This window comes from Staurois parvus, unplaced genomic scaffold (genome assembly GCF_062004578.1).
Source record: "Staurois parvus isolate SC_StPar_1 unplaced genomic scaffold, SC_StPar_1.0 ptg000814l, whole genome shotgun sequence".
NCBI lineage: Eukaryota > Metazoa > Chordata > Amphibia > Anura > Ranidae > Staurois > Staurois parvus.
The window spans coordinates 1,931,660-1,951,047 of NW_028318610.1; the positions used below are offsets into that span (position 1 = coordinate 1,931,660).

At 41.9% G+C, this 19,388-nt stretch overlaps 1 protein-coding gene across 1 annotated transcript in view; it reads right to left on the bottom strand.

The window, feature by feature from the left end:
- Positions 1-19,388, bottom strand: part of COBL (cordon-bleu WH2 repeat protein) — a 570,333-nt gene that overhangs the window by 147,987 nt on the left and 402,958 nt on the right. The window contains 4 exon segments of the mRNA XM_089654939.1: positions 2,103-2,276; positions 11,444-11,465; positions 16,065-16,095; positions 16,599-16,616. Of these exon segments, the coding sequence (XP_089511065.1) occupies positions 2,103-2,276; positions 11,444-11,465; positions 16,065-16,095; positions 16,599-16,616 (245 nt within the window).

Sequence of the window (19,388 nt, forward strand, 5' to 3'; positions counted from 1 at the left end):
TACATTGTATAGTGTAGAATGAAGGCATATTACAAACATTTTCATACTGGGTACAACTACTCTACAAATAAAACTGTGTAGCCACCAAAAAAAAAAATCAAAACTAAAAACTAAGTACCTCCAGGTGCCTGCATGCCAACTCTGTTGTTCTGTACCGTATCTATGAAGCCCAGGACATTCTTGCATTGCAGCTATCAATGTGTTTATGTGATCTTTTCTATGGACTTCCACTTCCTGGTTCTATTAATCTTCTTCAGCTCCTCTGGGACCCTCCAAACCTGGGGTGTGCAATATGCTCTGATGCAGTAGCTCTGCAATCTCCAACCCACCCTCACCACACTCCAATGTGTTGCGTCTCTCTAGCCAATAGGGTTGAAAATATTTCAGTTGAAAAGGATGGCAGAGTGTCAGTCTCAGGCTGGAAGTTAGTATTTGCTACTGAGGAGCTTTCAAAAAGGAATGGAGATGTGGACACACATGATTTTGGCTGTTAGTTTTTTTTGCTGGCAGATTTGAACTAAAGTTTGACCTTCGTGTTGGAACAAAGTGCTTTAGCAACAAAACTAACACAATACAGTAGTGCATCCACTAACTATGATATCCATGTTCTCACTGTCTGCATCTTGGCTGCACTCTTTATGGACTCTTATCGCTTTTTCTTCCTCACCTAGTAAAGATAAGGCTTGTTCACTTTTCTATTGAAAATGAGTAATTATTTTCCAACAAAACAGACAACCTCTATGAGCATTAGCAACCTTTCAACACTTTTGAGAGCTCTGTAAAGAATTTACATGACTATCATGAATTCTGGTTGGTAGCATCATTTGTAAATATCGGTCCAGTGAACCTACAATTTATGACCCGCTGACCAGAAGCTAAAACAATTTTTATAATTTCCTTGGTTTTATTCCAATTTTTTGTCACTTCCAAAAGCCCCCTTTCTTTATTTGAAAAATGAGTAAAATAAGGAGTTACTAATCCATATTATGTAATTTCATTAAAACAAGACCCTTTAAAGTGTTTGTAAATTTCAAACATGACATATGAACACAGCATATCACTCTATAGCAGGGGCGGACTGACAACTCATGGGGCCCCCAGGCAATAGGGTATCATGGGGCCCCTGGGTCCTTGCCCAAACTCAAAAAAGCCTATGAAAAAGGTACCAGGGGCAACTCATGGGGCCCCCTACTGACCCCGGCCCTAGGGCAGTGCCCGATTTTCCAAATGGTCAGTCCACCCCTGCTCTATAGGATGTACTTGTCTCAGTTAAGAGCATAAGAGTAATTTCTGTCTGCTGCCTCCTTCCTCTGCTATCAGCATGAATCACTTCCAAGAAGTTTTCCTGACACCAAGAAAACATGGGAGGGATCTCCAGCTGATAGCCCCAGCTCTGTTCCTGTGAGCTGCGTGGAGGGGTGTGTGCCCCTTCCTTCAAATCAGCTCTCAGAGCTCTCCTCAAGCTTTAAAATTCAGCACTTTGAACAGATGTAGAGAAGAAAAAACTGCAGATAAACAGGTACAACTTATGTAGGTGGATTCGTTTCATCTTTGTGTATCACCTGAGGCCAGTCACTTCATTGGGTGTAAGGGTTTGCAACCATTTTAACTTTGCTTGTGGGCCCCCTACACTTCTCCCAGCAAAGCAGCAAAGCAGAAACTAGAAGATGATGCAAAAAGGGTTGAGGAGTGGTACCATTAAAAAAAAGAGAACACAGGCCAACTGGTTGCTTTTGTCAGTCATGACATGCAACATACAGTATGTATAATGTATTAACAAACATTTCCTTCAGTGGATTAACAAATGATTAAAAACTTGTACACTGGGAATTATTTACGCACAGCTAAACTGTATCTGAGACATACCTCTCCAGCTTATGGGTTGTTTGCTCTTGATTGTTCTTTTAATATGAGGCAAGATATATTATTATAACTTAACTCTAATGAGTACTATTTAAGGGATCTCTGAAATTCACCATAACAAAGTGATAGAAGGAAAAGAAAAATAGCTATATAGACTAGAGGAAAGGTGAGTGATATAGCAGTAAAAGTGGAGCAGACAGGAGCATATAAAAATATAGTATAGCCCGGTATGGACCTACGTTTAGCAGGTATAGGTCTGGTTGTTCCTGTTAAAGCAGCTCCATTTTCATAGGTGGGTGAATCCATAATATCATTATCAGGTGGTGGGTAGGGAGGGGGTGGGGGTATCTCTAACTGAGGTGGACTTCTGGACGTTCCTCTTGGGGGTTTTTGTGGAACCTGCCGTCCATTACCTACGTGAAGATTAATGTACACATTATTTCAAGCTCACTTTAGCATCATATTATACGTTTTGTCTTTCATGTTACTTTAAAATGTATTAACGTTTTTGATTAAACAAAACATTTTATGATAAGTAGTAAATAATTTAAATATAAAAATGAGTACAATTATTGGTTCATAGATAGTCAGTGCCAACCTGATAACATTCTTAACCAAGGTCTCTATCAAGGTCTCTATCATCTCTGTGATGACATCTTCAACACAAAACAGGAAGTTTGTCACTTCCCTTTATTTCTAATGAGCCAAATTATTACTTTAAGATAAGGTAGGGACAATGATTTTAACCTTGGATTCTAGTGTTTTCTTGGTTCTGCTGGTAAGCAATCTTATTGAACAAAAAGATAATCATGAAAATAATGTACAGTGGGGATCGAACGTTTGGGCACCCCAGCTAAAAATGTGTATTAATGTGCATAAAGAAGCCAAGCAAAGATGGAAAAATCTCCAAAAGGCATCAAATTACAGATTAGACATTCTTATAATATGTCAACAAAAGTTAGATTTTATTTCCATCATTTACACTTTCAAAATAACAGAAAACAAAAAAATGGCATCTGCAAAAGTTTGGGCACCCTGCAGAATTTATAGCATGCACTGCCCCCTTTGTCAAGCTGAGACCTGCCAGTGTCATGGATTGTTCTCAATCATCGTCTGGGAAGACCAGGTGATGTCAATCTCAAAGGTTTTAAATGCCCAGACTCATCTGACCTTGCCCCAACAATCAGCACCATGGGTTCTTCTAAGCAGTTGTCTAGAAAACTGAAACTGAAAATAGTTGACGCTCACAAAGCTGGAGAAGGCTATAAGAAGATAGCAAAGCGTTTTCAGATGTCAATCTCCTCTGTTTGGAATGGAATTAAGAAATGGCAGTCATCAGGAACAGTGGACGTTAAAGCAAGATCTGGAAGACCAAGAAAAATATCAGACAGAACAGCTCGCAGGATTGTGAGAAAAACTATTCAAAACCCACGTTTGACTGCAAGATCTGGCAGACACTGGAGTTGTGGTACACTATTCCACTATGAAGAGATACTTGTACAAATATGGTCTTCATGGAAGAGTCATCAGAAGAAAACCTCTTCTACGTCCTCACCACAAAAATCATCGTTTGAACTTTGCAAATGAACATATAGACAAGTCTGATGCATTTTGGAAACAAGTTCTGTGGACCGATGAGGTTAAAATTGAACTTTTTGGCCGGAATGAGCAAAGGTACGTTTGGAGAAGAAGGGGCACAGAATTTAATGAAAAGAACCTCTGTACAACTGTTAAGCATGGGGTTGGATCAATCATGCTTTGGGGTTGTGTTGCAGCCAGTGGCACAGGGAACATCTCACGAGTAGAAGGAAAAATGGATTCAATAAAATTTCAGCAAATTTTGGTGGTAACTTGATGCCATCTGTGAAAAAGCTGAAGTTAAAGAGAGGATGGCTTCTACAAATGGATAATGATCCTAAACACACCTTGAAATCCACGGGGGATTACATCAAGAGGCGTAAACTGAAGGTTTTGCTATGGCCTTCACAATCTCCTGACCTCAACATAATTGAAAATCTATGGATAGACCTTAAAAGAGCCGTGCGTGACAGACAGCCCAGAAATCTCAAAGAACTGGAAGACGTTTGTAAGGAAGAATGGGCAAAGATACCTCAAACAAGAATTGAAAGACTCTTGGCTGGCTACAAAAAGCGTTTACAAGCTGTGATACTTGCCAAAGGGGGCAGTACAAGATATTAACTCTGCAGGATGCCCAAAAGTTTTGCAGACACCATTTTTTTGTTTTCTGTTATTTTGAAAGTGTAAATGATGGAAATAAAATCTAACTTTTGTTGACATATTATAAGAATGTCTAATCTGTAATTTGATGCCTTTTGGAGATTTTTCCATCTTTCCTTGGCTTCTTTATGCACATTAATACAAATTTTTAGCTGGGGTGCCCAAACTTTCGATCCCCACTGTATAAAACGAGTTCAACGACTACTATTGTAAATTTGTAAATTTTGTTCTGATAAATGGTACATTGTTAATGAGGGTATGATATAATACTTTTCATACTCCACCAGTCTTGTGATATATTTGCTATATTTGCTCTATCCTAGTTTGCATACAGCCTGCTCTACTTTCTGTTAGATGTGTCTCCCAAATCTCCACAGCTGTCTTCAGCATTGTGTGCTCCATCTCTACTCTACTGTCCGGTGCATTAAAGTGACACTAAACGATATCCCTATTCTCTAAATCAATCCCCATATATCCACTACTTAATGGCTCTGTAATCTCTTTTTCATGATTTTTTTTCTTACTGTGTTTTTCTGCCTCCTTGTAATGTCCTCCGTGAGCTTCTGTGTCCTCCTTTTCCTTTCACTTCCATTTGTTTGGAACAAGCAGTTGTGGTCATGTACACTTCTTTACAGACACTACAAACCCCATAGGCCATATTCCTTAGTCCATCTTAGGACAGACAAAAAAAGCAAGGTGCGCAGTACCATGTAGTGGGTGTATAAATGTTTAATAAAGGAAGACAATTAGCAACTCACATAAAGTACCGTATATACTCGAGTATAAGCTGACCCGAATATAAGCCGAGGTACCTACTTTTACCACAAAAAACTGGGAAAAACTATTGACTCGAGTATAAGCTGAGGGGGGAGGAATAGTGCCCCATCGTTGGTGTCAGTGGGGGGAGGAATAGTGCCCCATCGTTGGTGTCAGTGGGGGGAGGAATAGTGCCCCATCGTTGGTGTCAGTGGGGGGAGGAATAGTGCCCCATCGTTGGTGTCAGTGGGGGGAGGAATAGTGCCCCCTCATTGGTGTCAGTGTGGGAGGAATAGTGCCCCATCGTTGGTGTCAGTGGGGGGAGGAATAGTGCCCCATCATTTGTGTCAGTGTGGGAGGAATAGTGCCCCATTGTTGGTGTCAGTGTGGGGAGGAATAGTGCCCCATCGTTGGTGTCAGTGGGGGGAGGAATAGTGCCCCATCGTTGGTGTCAGTGGGGGGAGGAATAGTGCCCCATCGTTGGTGACCCCTGCTCCAGCCTGGGCTCGCTCGCTCCCTCCCTCTCCCATGGAACACACTTACCGGTCAGATGTCTTCCTTCTCCGGCCGCTCTCCTCCTCTTCACTCGCTCGATCTTCGCAGTGCCGCTCGGCTCCTCCTCTCCAAGCTCCACCTCCTCGCCGGTGATTGGCCGCCGGAACTGTAGCTCAGGAGAGGCACACAGGCGCCCAATCACTGGCGAGGAGGTGGAGCTTGGAGAGGAGGAGCCGAGCGGCACCGCGAAGATCGAGCGAGTGAAGAGGAGGAGAGCGGCCGGAGAAGGAAGACATCTGACCGGTAAGTGTGTACCATGGGAGAGGGAGGGAGCGGCGAGGATTGATCCCGGGGGTGTGTCCAGATGACAGGGACGGCATGTCATCTGCAGACGTTGACTCGAGTATAAGCCGAGGGGGCCGTTTTTCAGCACAAAAAATGTGCTGAAAAACTCGGCTTATACTCGAGTATATACGGTAAAATGAATTGCGGATATCATGATTCTCAAAAGGATTTGCAGCTGGGGAGGTAATTTGGCTGCAGCTTTGTTTATGCCCAACCAATAACTCCATTCTTGCATTTTTGTTTCTGTACCTTTTGTATACCATATACTGCTAGTTTAGTTTCCTATATGTAAATGTCACGCTGTCCTTAGCCATTTTCTTGTAAGATGATAATAAGTGACATTAACCTGTTCTGTCCCAGACAGATAAGGTATCCTTGTCCTTTGTTGGTCTGTGGTAGACCAAGGCCCATTCACCTCTTCCTTGTTCCTCCATCTTCAAAGTCAGCTTTTTTTTTTTACAAACCCATGTAATCATTTGCTTTTTCAACTTCAATTTTTTTGGTTGTCCTCTAAGAGCGCCTTTATTCCATGGCCTATTGAGCTGTACTCCTGCTTTAATATCTTTAATGCCACATCCCACTATATTATCCACTCATCTGCTTTAATATCTCCGGCTCAATGGCCCACTGACTATTCCACACTACCACTCTACCCCTGCTCTAATATTTCCAGCCTCATTGGCAGCTAACTTGTCCACTGTCTTGCCACTCCCCAGTCTCCAGCCATAAGTTCATGCACATTGTTCTCCATGGGTTACTAAAATGTGATTTTGAGGCTGCTATCAACAAAAGCACAGTGGCCCTCTCTGCGGAGAAAAAGATTTGTATCTATGTGATTACTTAACTTTACCATGCCCCCCACCTCCCTAATTTTTCACTGCAGCACCAGAAAAATCACCAGCAAGTTTTGACATTCACAAAACTTAAAAAATTCATGCTTCCCTCATAGCTGGAAATAGCAGACCTTTACAAACTTCAGCAGCAGATCAGGACAGCTGGGCGTGAATAAGTAAAGAAAGTATAAATTCCTTGTCATGTCTGCTACCAAGCAAACCTATTACTTTCCCAACATAGATGTTAGACACCAATACTTGCGATTATTATTGTTCTGCAAACACACATTTTTGCATATTGAAAATACCTTGTCGTTTTTACTTATAATATCATATATTTCTTACCTACACTCCAAAGTCTGTGTGCAGGAATAGGAGCCTGCATGTCTTTTTTGAATGGCTGTTACACACAGTCAGGTCCATAAATATTGGGACATCGACACAATTCTAACATTTTTGGCTCTATACACCACCACAATGGATTTGAAATGAAACGAACAAGATGTGCTTTAACTGCAGACTGTCAGCTTTAATTTGAGGGTATTTACATCCAAATTAGGTGAACTGTGTAGGAATTACAACAGTTTGCATATGTGCCTCTCACTTGTTAAGGGACCAAAAGTAATGGGACAGAATAATAATCATAAATCAAACTTTCACTTTTTAATACTTGGTTGCAAATCCTTTGCAGTCAGTTACAGCCTGAAGTCTGGAGCGCATAGACATCACCAGACGCTGGGTTTCATCCCTGGTGATGCTCTGCCAGGCCTCTTCTGCAACTGTCTTCAGTTCCTCCTTGTTCTTGGGGCATTTTCCCTTCAGTTTTGTCTTCAGCAAGTGAAATGCATGCTCAATCGGATTCAGGTCAGGTGATTGACTTGGCCATTGCATAACATTCCACTTCTTTCCCTTAAAAAACTCTTTGGTTGCTTTTGCAGTATGCTTTGGGTCATTGTCCATCTGCACTGTGAAGCGTCCAATGAGTTGTGAAGCATTTGGCTGAATATGAGCAGATAATATTGCCCAAAACACTTCAGAATTCATCCTGCTGCTTTTGTCAGCAGTCACATCATCAATAAATACAAGAGAACCAGTTCCATTGGCAGCCATACATGCCCACGCCATGACACTACCACCACCATGCTTCACTGATGAGGCGGTATGCTTAGGATCATGAGCAGTTCCTTTCCTTCTCCATACTCTTCTCTTCCCATCACTCTGGTACAAGTTGATCTCGGTCTCATCTGTCCATAAGATGTTGTTCCAGAACTGTGAAGGCTTTTTTTAGATGTCGTTTGGCAAACTCTAATCTGTTTTGAGGCTCACCAATGGTTTCCATCTTGTGGTGAACCCTCTGTATTCACTCTGGTGAAGTCTTATCTTGATTGGTGACTTTGACACACATACACCTACCTCCTGGAGAGTATTCTTGATCTGGCCAACTGATGTGAAGGGTGTTTTCTTCACCAGGGAAAGAATTCTTTGGTCATCCACCACAGTTGTTTTCCGTGGTCTTCCGGGTCTTTTGGTGTTGCTGAGCTCACTGGTGCGTTCCTTCTTTTTAACAGTTGTTTTGGCCACGCCTAATGTTTTTGCTATCTCTCTGATGGGTTTGTTTTGTTTTTTCAGCCTAATGATGGCTTGCTTCACTGACAGTGACAGCTCTTTGGATCTCATCTTGAGAGTTGACAGCAACAGATTCCAAATGCAAATAGCACACTTGAAATGAACTCTGGACCTTTTATCTGCTCATTGTAATTGGGATAATGAGGGAATAACACACACCTGGCCATGGAACAGCTGAGAAGCCAATTGTCCCATTACTTTTGGTCCCTTAACAAGTGGGAGGCACATATGCAAACTGTTGTAATTCCTACACCGTTCACCTGATTTGAATGTAAATACCCTCAAATTAAAGCTGACGGTCTGCAGTTAAAGCACATCTTGTTCATTTCATTTCAAATCCATTGTGGTGGTGTATAGAGCCAAAAATGTTCGAATTGTGTCCATGTCCCAATATTTATGGACCTGACTATATTTTATATATTTTTTGGCACAAATTTCAATAAAAAAGTTGTTTTATTGAGTTACTGTTTTATTGATAACCATTGTTGTTTTCTTTGCAGGAATGCCATTCAGCTGCAACACTGATTTACATAGTTACATAGTTAGTCTGTCTGAAAAAAGACAAAAGTCCATCTAGTTCAACAATGAAAAAAAAACAAAGTTATCATCCTATACCCACAGTTGATCCAGAGGAAAGCAAATAACCCAGCAAAGCACGATCCAATTTGCTCCTGCAGGGGAAAAAATTCCTTCCTGATCCCCCGTGAGGCAATTGGATATTCCCTGGATCAACTTTATCTTTACTAATGATTTGTACAGGGTAAAAATGATCTCTCTCTCTCTCTCTCTCTCTCTCTCTCTCTCTCTCTCTGGAGTCTATACCTCTTTTAATACATGAGAGGATTACATGCCACTATTAAGCTTGTGATCTACCAGAACCCCCAGATCCTTCTCCACCATTGATTCCCCCAGTTGTACCCCCCCCCTAGTATGTATGATGCATGCATATTCTTAGCCCCCAAGTGCATAACCTTACATTTATCAACATTAAACCTCATTTGCCACATAGTTGCCCAATTAAACAGAGCATTGAGGTCATCCTGTAAGGATGTTATTCCACTGCACAGCTTGGTGTCATCTGCAAAGACTGAAATTGTATTTTTAATCCCAGACCCTATATCGTTTATAAATATATTAAAAAGTAAGGGTCCCAACACTGAACCTTGGAATACACCACTGACAACCCTAGACCATTCAGAGTAAGAATCATTAACCACTACTCTTTGAATACGATCTTTTAGCCAGTTTTCTATCCATGTGGGGAGGGGTGATGAAGTTTTTTTTTTTTTTTTCTTACACTGATTGCTTTTACACCAATATAGGATGTAAAAGCAATCATTTCTCTTTCTCTCTGTCTGCATTCTTGCAGTCATTGGGAAGTACTGAGTGAGCTGTGATTGGTCACAGCTTGTCACATGGTACAAGGCTGCTGTGAATAGCCTTGTACCATGTGACCTCTGTGATCATTCACAGATTTCACACGTAGTAAGCAATGATGTCACAAGTGACATCTTGCTTACTACTTTGCATGTGATCACTGATTGGCCAATCAGTGATCACATGATCGGGACCTCGTACAGAGGTCCCGTCCGACGATTGGTGTTTCACTGTGTCCGGAGGACACAGCGGCACCGGATCGCAGTGCTGCGGGCTCCCAGGGAGCGCGCACAAGCAGGTTGCAGGGAGGCTGTTTATAAACGGCCACCCGACCCTGCACTGCCACCGTCTGGCCGTTTATGTACAACGGCCGGTCGGGAAGTGGTTAAACGTTGTGATTAGTACTGCTTGGACCTTGAAGAAGGGGACATTGCCCGAAAGCTTGTCCTCAAAATTGTATGTTAGTGCAAATAAAAAAAGTATCACAGACAGTACTCAAGGGTTTTTTTCCAAAATGTATGACTGTTTTGTTTATAGCACAAAAAATAAAAAACATAGGAGTGATCAAATACCACCAAAAGAAAGTTCTATTTGTATGAAAAAATTGACATAAATTTAATTTCTGTACAGCGTTGCATGACCGCACAATTGTAAGTATGTAAGTAATGCAGCACAGTAAAAATGGCTTGGTCATGAATGGGGCAAATGGTTAAAGTGTGCAGTGATTACAGATCTCCTTTAATAAATATGGTAACAGATTTCACACAAGGAAACTTATCAAATAAGAAAATTAAGATATAAGAAAGGTAAGATTTTGAAAACTATCAAGAAAAACTATGCTACTGCTTATAGTGTTTCCATATAACTAGGTCAGGGTTGATTAGGGCCAATAGCCTCTACATATCCTTTATTGAATCCAGAACTCATAGTCTCCTGTTGATCCTTCTCATGCTGAGTGTACAGTGTACATCAAAACACACCACAGCTAGATTTTGAAAGAACAAAGAGGATGTTCCCTTGTGCATCTGCCTTTCACTTTGAACATACACCTGTCTGATGGGAAGAGTAGCAGGAAAAGGAATAGTAGACTTTTTTTTCTCAGACACAATGGTTTTATAGCATTAATAAACTTTTCCAGTTAAACAAGAAACAGTTAAACAGTTAAGCTGCACCTCCAGTAATGTTGTGTACAGGGGTGGACTGACAACTCATGGGGTCCGCGGGCAATAGAGGATCATGGGGCCCCTGTGTCCTTGCCCAAACTCAAAAAAGCTTATGAAAAAGGTACCAGGGGCATCTCATGGGGCCCCCTACTGACCCAGGGCCCTCGGGCAGTGCCCGAGTTTCCAAATGGTCAGTCCACACCTGGTTGTGTACCTTATCCAGTGCAGAAAATGTAGCAAAGGATCTTATGTTGGCGAAACAGGACAGAAGTTGCAAACAAGGATGAATTTGCACAGACAGACATACCATCTAGGAAGATGACCTCTGCACACCTGTAGGACACCATTTTGCACAACCAGACCACACAATGGGAGACCTCAATATATAAAATCCCTACCACCAAGAAACATTTGCTTTGCTTAGCATCTACAGTATGTGCCATCATATTAATCTGAAGATGTTTGAAATCATTAAATCACAACATGGTTTATTAGGCTTGATGCAAAACTAAACATGTTAAAATCACCAGCAATTTCAGCAATTGATTAATTAAAAATGAAAACATCTCCTGTGGGTCATAGTAGTGCACTTATTTGTGCTCTCCTGTGACCGAGAAGCAGCCGACAGCGGGCTAAAGTCTGTTGTTGCCAGGGGCGGACTGACAAATCATGGGGCCCGCGGGCAATAGGGGATCATGGGGCCCCTGTGTCCTTGCCCACACTCAAAAAAGCCTATGAAAAAGGTACCAGAGGCATCTCATGGGGCCCCCTACTGACCCCAGACCCTCGGGCACTGCCCAAGTTTCCAAATGGTCAGTCCGCCCCTGCTCATGGCCCTGACTAATTAACACCTAATGGTACGCTTTTATATCTACGTACAAAAATAAAGTTTTTACAATACTTAAGGTACAAAATTTTTCTAGAAAATGTACTGTTCTGGAAGGTACTTCGGAGACAAGGCATATGTTTTGTTGTTATATTGTTTTGATTTTTACTTCTTTTTTTACCTACTACTGTCACACATTTACAAACAATAGGACTATTTACATACATTTTGACAGTATAACATTTTTTCTTTTCTGAATTATGTATTTAAAACAAAAGTACAGTATGTGACAAATGTTTACACTTCTATTGTATATCTCTTCAGTTTTCTTATTCCTGGCTGTTCCTGAATGTGACGAAACTAGCTGGGTGGGGCTTACTACGTCACTTCTGCTTTCACTCTTCTGGTCTGTGGAGAACAGGTGGCTTCAAGAAGTGGTTTACATGCACTGTGACTTGTGTATACATAAGCACTGTTATGGAGTAGGTGTATTTTCATTGTTTTAAATTGCCAATAAATGTGGAATTACACTATTGGAGTCTGCCTCCTGTTTTTTTTCCCTTTACATATACAAACTGGGAGGAAAGTTTATGAAGAAGTGGTCCTGGGGAGCGAACCTGCATAAAGCTGCTGGAGGGAACATGGAGGGAACTCCTCGAGCGCCTAGTCTACACCCGCCTATGCTCTCACCTCAACGACAACAACCTCCTCGATCCCCTACAGTCCGGCTTCCGTCCCCTACACTCCACCGAAACTGCCTTACTCAAACTCTCCAACGACCTGCTAACCGCCAAAGCTAATGGCCACTATTCAGTGCTCCTACTCCTTGACCTCTCTGCGGCCTTTGACACAGTCGACCACCCCCTCCTCCTCAAAAAACTACATTCCCTCGGCCTCAGAGATTCTGCTCTCTATTGGCTCTCATCCTACCTGTCACAACGCTCTTTCAGCGTTACCTATAATGCTACCACCTCCCCCTCTCTGTTGGGGTCCCTCAAGGCTCTGTCCTCAGGCCCCTTCTCTTCTCCATCTACACCTCCTCCCTTGGCCAACTCATACACTCTCACGGCTTCAACTACCACCTATATGCCGACGACACACAAATCTATCTCTCAACCCCCCACCTCACCCCCTCGGTCTCCGCCCGAGTCACACACCTACTGAGTGACATATCAGACTGGATGTTGCTCCACTTCCTTAAACTGAACCTCTCCAAAACCGAGTTTCTTGTCTTCCCCCCAGCCCGAACACCACCCCCCATTGACTTCTCCATCACGTCCAACAACGCCACCATCAAACCTGCCCCGCAGGCCAGAGTACTTGGTGTCATTTTGGACTCCAACCTATCCTTCCAGCCCCAAGTCCAGTCTTTAACAAACTCGTGCAGACTCAACCTCCGCAACATCGCCAAAATACGCACGTTCCTAACCCCAGAAACCACTAAACAGCTCATCCACTCCCTCATCATATCACGACTCGACTACTGCAACTCCCTCCTTACTGGCCTGCCTCGCCGCTGGCTATCCCTGCTTCAGTCCATCCTGAATACGGCTGCCAGACTCATTCACCTTTCCAACCGCTCCGTTTCCGCCACCCCCCTCTGCCAATCCCTCCACTGGCTTCCGATTGCGCAACGGATCAAATTCAAAATCCTAACACTGACGTACAAAGCTGTCCACCATACTGCCCCGAACTACATCACCGACCTAATATCCAAGTACCACCCAACACGCACACTCCGCTCCTCACAAGACCTCCTTCTCTCTAGTTCCCTGGTCTCCTCCTCCCATGCCCGCCTCCAGGACTTCTCCAGGGTGTCACCCATCCTCTGGAACTCCCTGCCCCAACCCATCAGATTATCACCTACTCTCCTCTCCTTTAGGCGCACCCTCAAAACCCATCTCTTCAGGGAAGCCTACCCCACCCCCTGCTAACTTGCCGACCTCCTCCATTCTTCCTACCACTCCATCCCCCACAGCTATCTCCTCCTGTGCCACCATCCCCTCCCTCCTAGATTGTAAGCTCGAAAGAGCAGGGCCCTCGATCCCCTCATGTTTTGCATTGTATTGGTATTGTTCTGTCACATGTTCTGTCCCCCTTTGTAATGTACAGCGCTGAGCGAACTATTGGCGCTTTATAAATACTGTATAATAATAATAATAATATACTCTTAAAGCTCTAAAAACCCATGTGTAGGGGGTCATGGAGATCTGGTGATTGTGGTGTTTACAAAGGGAGCACATATTAGTCACAATAAGTGAAGATATTGGATATTCTACCTCTGGGCACAAGACACTTTTTAAGGAGCACCTTATGAACACTGAATCTCAACATTGTTTATTGGATATTTGTGCCTCACACAGAGACTTGTGTTGCTGACTTTTATACAGAATTTATATTGTTTACAATATTTATGCACTATATCATTTACAAAATTTAGGCACTATAATGCACAATGATTGTTATAGTTGAAATTATTGTGTATTATTGAATTATGCATTTTACTGATACATGCACTTTACTTACGAAACTGAGGAAGTGTGTTGTAGTTCCATGTGTATGGTGTCACTAAAGGGAATTTATTTACATTATTGTTTAGGGGAAATGTTGTGTATTGCAAGCGCCACCTCCTATTGTCTATACTTTCTTGTTATCTGTGTTTTGCAGAAGAAACTAAACCACAATAAATAACTAAAGAAAATTTTTTTTTTCCCTTTCACTTCCTACCAAGTCTCTTGAAGAAGAAGTGTGGGGAATCAAAGTCAACAATAAAAACATGACAGAGGTCTTAATCCTTCTCTTCTGTGGATATACACAAAGTAACACAGATACAAAAAGAAAAATAAATTGCATTTACATTGCTCAAAATGTCACTATTATATTATATTTATACTTATAAAAAATTGATATTTGACATTAGATCCATAATATCGTAAAACTATGCAGATAAAATTGCAACACTAAGTCATATCAGAATGAAGGGTGCCAAGGTGCCTGGAGAAATCCTGTGATGAAAGAACTATGAAGGATAAGGTCACCTTTCTACAAAAAAAAAAATAAATGCAAATTTTTTTGCAAGTACAAAAATGTGCATTTATTGTTTTTGTAGAGGGGGGCCTGTAAAGCATTGCACCAGCCTTCAACAGATCTCTGATGCCATGCAGGTCTCCTGCAGACTGTCAGTGTATCTGCTTGCTCTTATATCCCGTATGGCCAAGCCAATACTTCAAAGAGGAAGACTCAATGAACTACCACAGTGTTCACAGCACCATTGTAGTTCATTGAGAACTACAATACAACAGTCGCTAAGGCTGTCGGAATTTGTAGTCCATTCCAGGGGCGGACTGACAACTCATGGGGCCCCCGGTCAATAGGGGATCATGGGGCCCCTGTGTCCTTGCCTAAACCCAAAAAAGCTTATGAAAAAGGTACCAGGGGCATCTCATGGGGCCCCCTACTGACCCCAGGCCCTCGGGCAGTGCCCGGGTTTCCAAATGGTCAGTCCGCCCCTGGTCCATTCATTCACAGAACACTGTGATTGAATGACGCGGCCATACAGGGCTCCGCTGTTTTTAAAAAGTGACAGCTAGAACAGGAAGCTGTCCGTACTCCGTACTGCTGTCACGGGGGGAGGTTGGGAAGTAGCTGCAGGATCGGGAACATGTTACATATTTCACCCTAAAGACGAGTTGAACATGTAACATGTTCCCAAAGGTGTATTGATCCTTTAAAGTTGTAGTTTTTTTTTTTTTTTGGTTGTCATACTCACTGACTTACTTTAATTTCAGTTACTGCCCTGAAAAATATGCTGACATTTTTCTAACCTGCATTGCATACTTTTTCCAAGTTAGCAACTCAGAGGGTATTGAAACCAATGGACCAACATAACAGCCAAGCAACTAGTATTTTAGCAGGTCAGCAATCACAACCTAATTATTTCTCTCATGGCAAGTTTATTTTGATGGGAAGAATATAGCTGCTGTTCATGAAGGATGCCCAAAAAAAAGAAAATTAGTACAACATTGAAAACAAATATTAAACATTCTAAAAGGAAAGAACAGTGAGCGCTGGTCCTAAACAGCAGCTGAGCACTCTAAGCAACTGATATATACTTATACAGAATAACATAAAAAACAGTGCAGCGCTGAAGATAGTAGTAATAAAACAGAAATAAGTCCACTGCAAGTCCAGTTCATAGAAACATATCAGGTGACAAGTGGAAATTCAATGTTGGTGAACCGTGAGGAAGTGGCTGAAATACGCACTCACCAGAAAGAAGATATATATAAGCAGTATATATCAAAAGCCCATGGATCCTCAATCCAGAAGGAACAAAGCTGGTCTGGTCACAGAAAGTGGGTCCCTCCTTTAAGGATGCAGCAAAAGATCCAGCAAAAGATCTTCCTCCTCCCAGTTTGGTATTGGTATTGGATTCCAAACTCAGGGTTCTGCAAACAAAGTGCTCTGGGGGATTCTCACACACTGCTAGGCAGGACCAGAAGACGTGTGTGAGAATCCCCCAGAGCATTTTGTTTGCAGAACCCTGATTTTGGAATCCAATACCAATACCAAACTGGGAGGAGGAAGATCTTTTGCTGGATCTTTTGCTGCATCCTTAAAGGAGGGACCCACTTTCTGTGACCAGACCAGCTTTGTTCCTTCTGGATTGAGGATCCATGGGCTTTTGATATATACTGCTTATATATATATCTTCTTTCTGGTGAGTGCATATTTCAGCCACTTCCTCACGGATCACCAACATTGAATTTCCACTTGTCACCTGATATGTTTCTATGAACTGGACTTGCAGTGGACTTATTTCTGTTTTATCATTACTATCTTCAGCGCTGCACTGTTTTTTAAATATTAAACATTGACTTAAATGATATGATGCTTAAAGTAACTGAATCCCATACATTAATGTGCAGGTTAGTAATACAGCTATTTGTAAATGACATAAACAAATAAAAACCGCACATTTCAAGAAACATTTAGGGCTAGCCATTTTAATAAAACAAAGGTGTGTGGACGATTTCTCCAAAAAGACAAATAATCAGCACAAGGGACACATCATACTAATGGCAAATTATGTCCCTTGTGCTGATTTTTATGTTTTAGATTTTAGCTAAACTTAGCTGTGGTCTCAAGTTTAAAAGCTTGTGAGCACTTATTGATGCTCAAACGTTCTTAACCCCTTGACGCCGACATAACACAAATATGCGGCCTCACGGACCTGGGCTTTTTTCCGTGGGGCCGCATATTTGCGTACCTGTCTTTGTGTTGGGAGCGCGCCCCTCAGCGCGCTCCCAGCACCGAGACCGCGGTGTCACTGAGAGCACCGGGTCCCGTTCTAACGATCGGGACCCGGGACTCCCGGTCCCGGGTCACATGATCGCTGTGATAGCCTCTGATTGGCTATCACAGTGATCAGTCACTGTGCAGCCCGGCCCCCTTGTTTTTTTTTTCTCTCTCTCTCTATGAATGGAGAAGAGAGATACATTGTATCTCTCGAACTCCTGTCAGAGAGAAGAAAAAAAAAAGTTTGTAAAAAAAAAAAACATAAATAAATAAATATTAAAAAAAATAAAAGAAAAAAGAAAAAAAAAATACCTAGATCAAGGTTTGATCTAGTTCAGTGCCAGGGTTAGTGTTTAGGTCAGGGTCAAGGTCAAAGGTCAGGGTCAAAGGTCAAGATTTAAAAAAAAATTGGTATCAGTGTCAGTTAGACAAAAACAAAATGCGCACTATGGTTTCTGGGCTGTACTACGGGTACAAACAACAAATAACATACACATATATGGTATCGCTGCGATCGTCAAGAGCTGGAGAATTTATTTTGGGTTGCTCTTTGGTGGTAGGTTATGGTCATAACAAGAAACACATAGCTAAATTAAAAAAAAAGGATTTTTTTTACTATTTTGGGCCAGTTTTCCTTTGATAATATAAAAAAAATCAGGAGATATCCGTTACCATTTACCACCAAATGAAAGCCCAATTTGTCCTGAAAAAATCAAGGTATAATCCACCTGGATGTGCAAAGTAGTTGTGATGATATGTACGGTTTTGCTATCACATGTCAACGGTGTAGAATTGTGCTTAGGCCTTTAGATTTGTTTTACCCTTAGGCGTGAAGGGGTTAATGTACAAGATTTTATATAGTTTCTGTGGTGAGTGTTAGTATTCAGTCACACCTTGCAAACCAATGCCAACATCAAAACAGCTTCCAAGTGTGTTCAACATGCTTGCAGGTACATTTACTATTGCTTTGCTAAGAGCACAGGTATACATGCATGAGGGGTGACACACGTGGCAACACTGGACCGATAACCTCGTCCAGATTTCAGCACACAAAACTGAAGCAACAATTACAAATTAACAGGTCACACTGATCTTTTGATGATTAGGAAAATTATATTAAAACAGGGATAAAATGCAATAAAAACACTCTTATCTTACGATAAAACAATCACTAGAATGGAGTTAGAGGGATTATCAGTTGGTTTGGCAATTTATATTTTATATACCTACAATTTATGAGAGCTAAAAGCAGTATCACAAACTCATTAAAGTAAACCTGCAGCCAAACAGCTAAATATATAGTTGAATTACATGTATCTTAACCAGTTAACCTGCTAAAATATGTGTTATTCTGTTTAGCCGCTTTTGTGATTTTTACAAACCTGCCAGACAGCACAGTGACACAACTATGCAGATTAGCAACCAGGGGCGGACTGACAATTCATGGGGCCCCCGGGCAATAGGGGATCATGGGGCCCCTGTGTCCTTGCCCAAACTCAAAAACCCTATGAAAAAGGTACCAGGGGCATCTCGTGGGGCCCCCTACTGACCCCGGGCCCTCGGGCAGTGCCCGAGTTTCCAAATGGTCAGTCCACCCCTGGTTGCGACTCCAATAAGCTGCTTGGGGAACTGAGACCAGTTTTGCCTTCCTCTACCTTTTATCATTTATAATGTTCTGATAATGTTCCGTAATACACTATCTGTTGCATATACTTTGTCATCACTGCTCTCATGTGATGATTGTACACGCTGGAGTTCTTTAACCTCCTCGGCGGTATAATTCTTTCCGATTTTTGGTGCTGAAAGCGGTACCATTTTTTTGCATGGAAATATGTAGTTTTTTATTGTAGGCTGTAATTTTTAGGAATAACTCACTGAAATCTGTCCGAACAAGAGTCTAGTAAACATCCCGGATATGATAAAACTTGAAACACGAAATCATAAATTATAATTTAATAAATAATCATAAAAAATTATAATATAATAATAATACATTTAATTCAATAATATAATCAAACCAAAAACACTGAAATTTGAAATACAGAGGCAAATTCGCACATCGCTGAGCAAAGTCGCAAAATCGTTTTCAGTGTCTGATGACGAATTTCCCCACGAATCATTATCACTCAATTCTGCAAGTGGTTCTGATTTACTATCGCTGTTCTCTAGCCGGTCTAAAACCGCTTTTGACCTAAAGGGATGCTTTTTGGACGCCATGGACTTTTCAAAGTTTCCAGGCAGAAAGAACAGTCAAAATGCAGGCAGGGCACAGGACAAAGCACTCGGGACAAAATGTATGTGAAATGGTTTGAAACAGCAATGTTTTACTATGTAATAATCATTTTAAAAAAAATGAAATTTGTTAAAAATTTCAAATTTCCGCCGATTCCGGCGTCTGTACGTTCCGACGTCACAGGGACCGGAACACAGAAGCCGGATGCCGGCATCGGCCGGAGGAGATGGCTGGGGACGCTGCAGGGGACACATCGTGGGAGCGAAGGACAAGGTAAGCTCTGCAGGGACTCCCTGAGCAACGCCGCATGGTAAGCCCGAGTGTAGCTTTTGGTA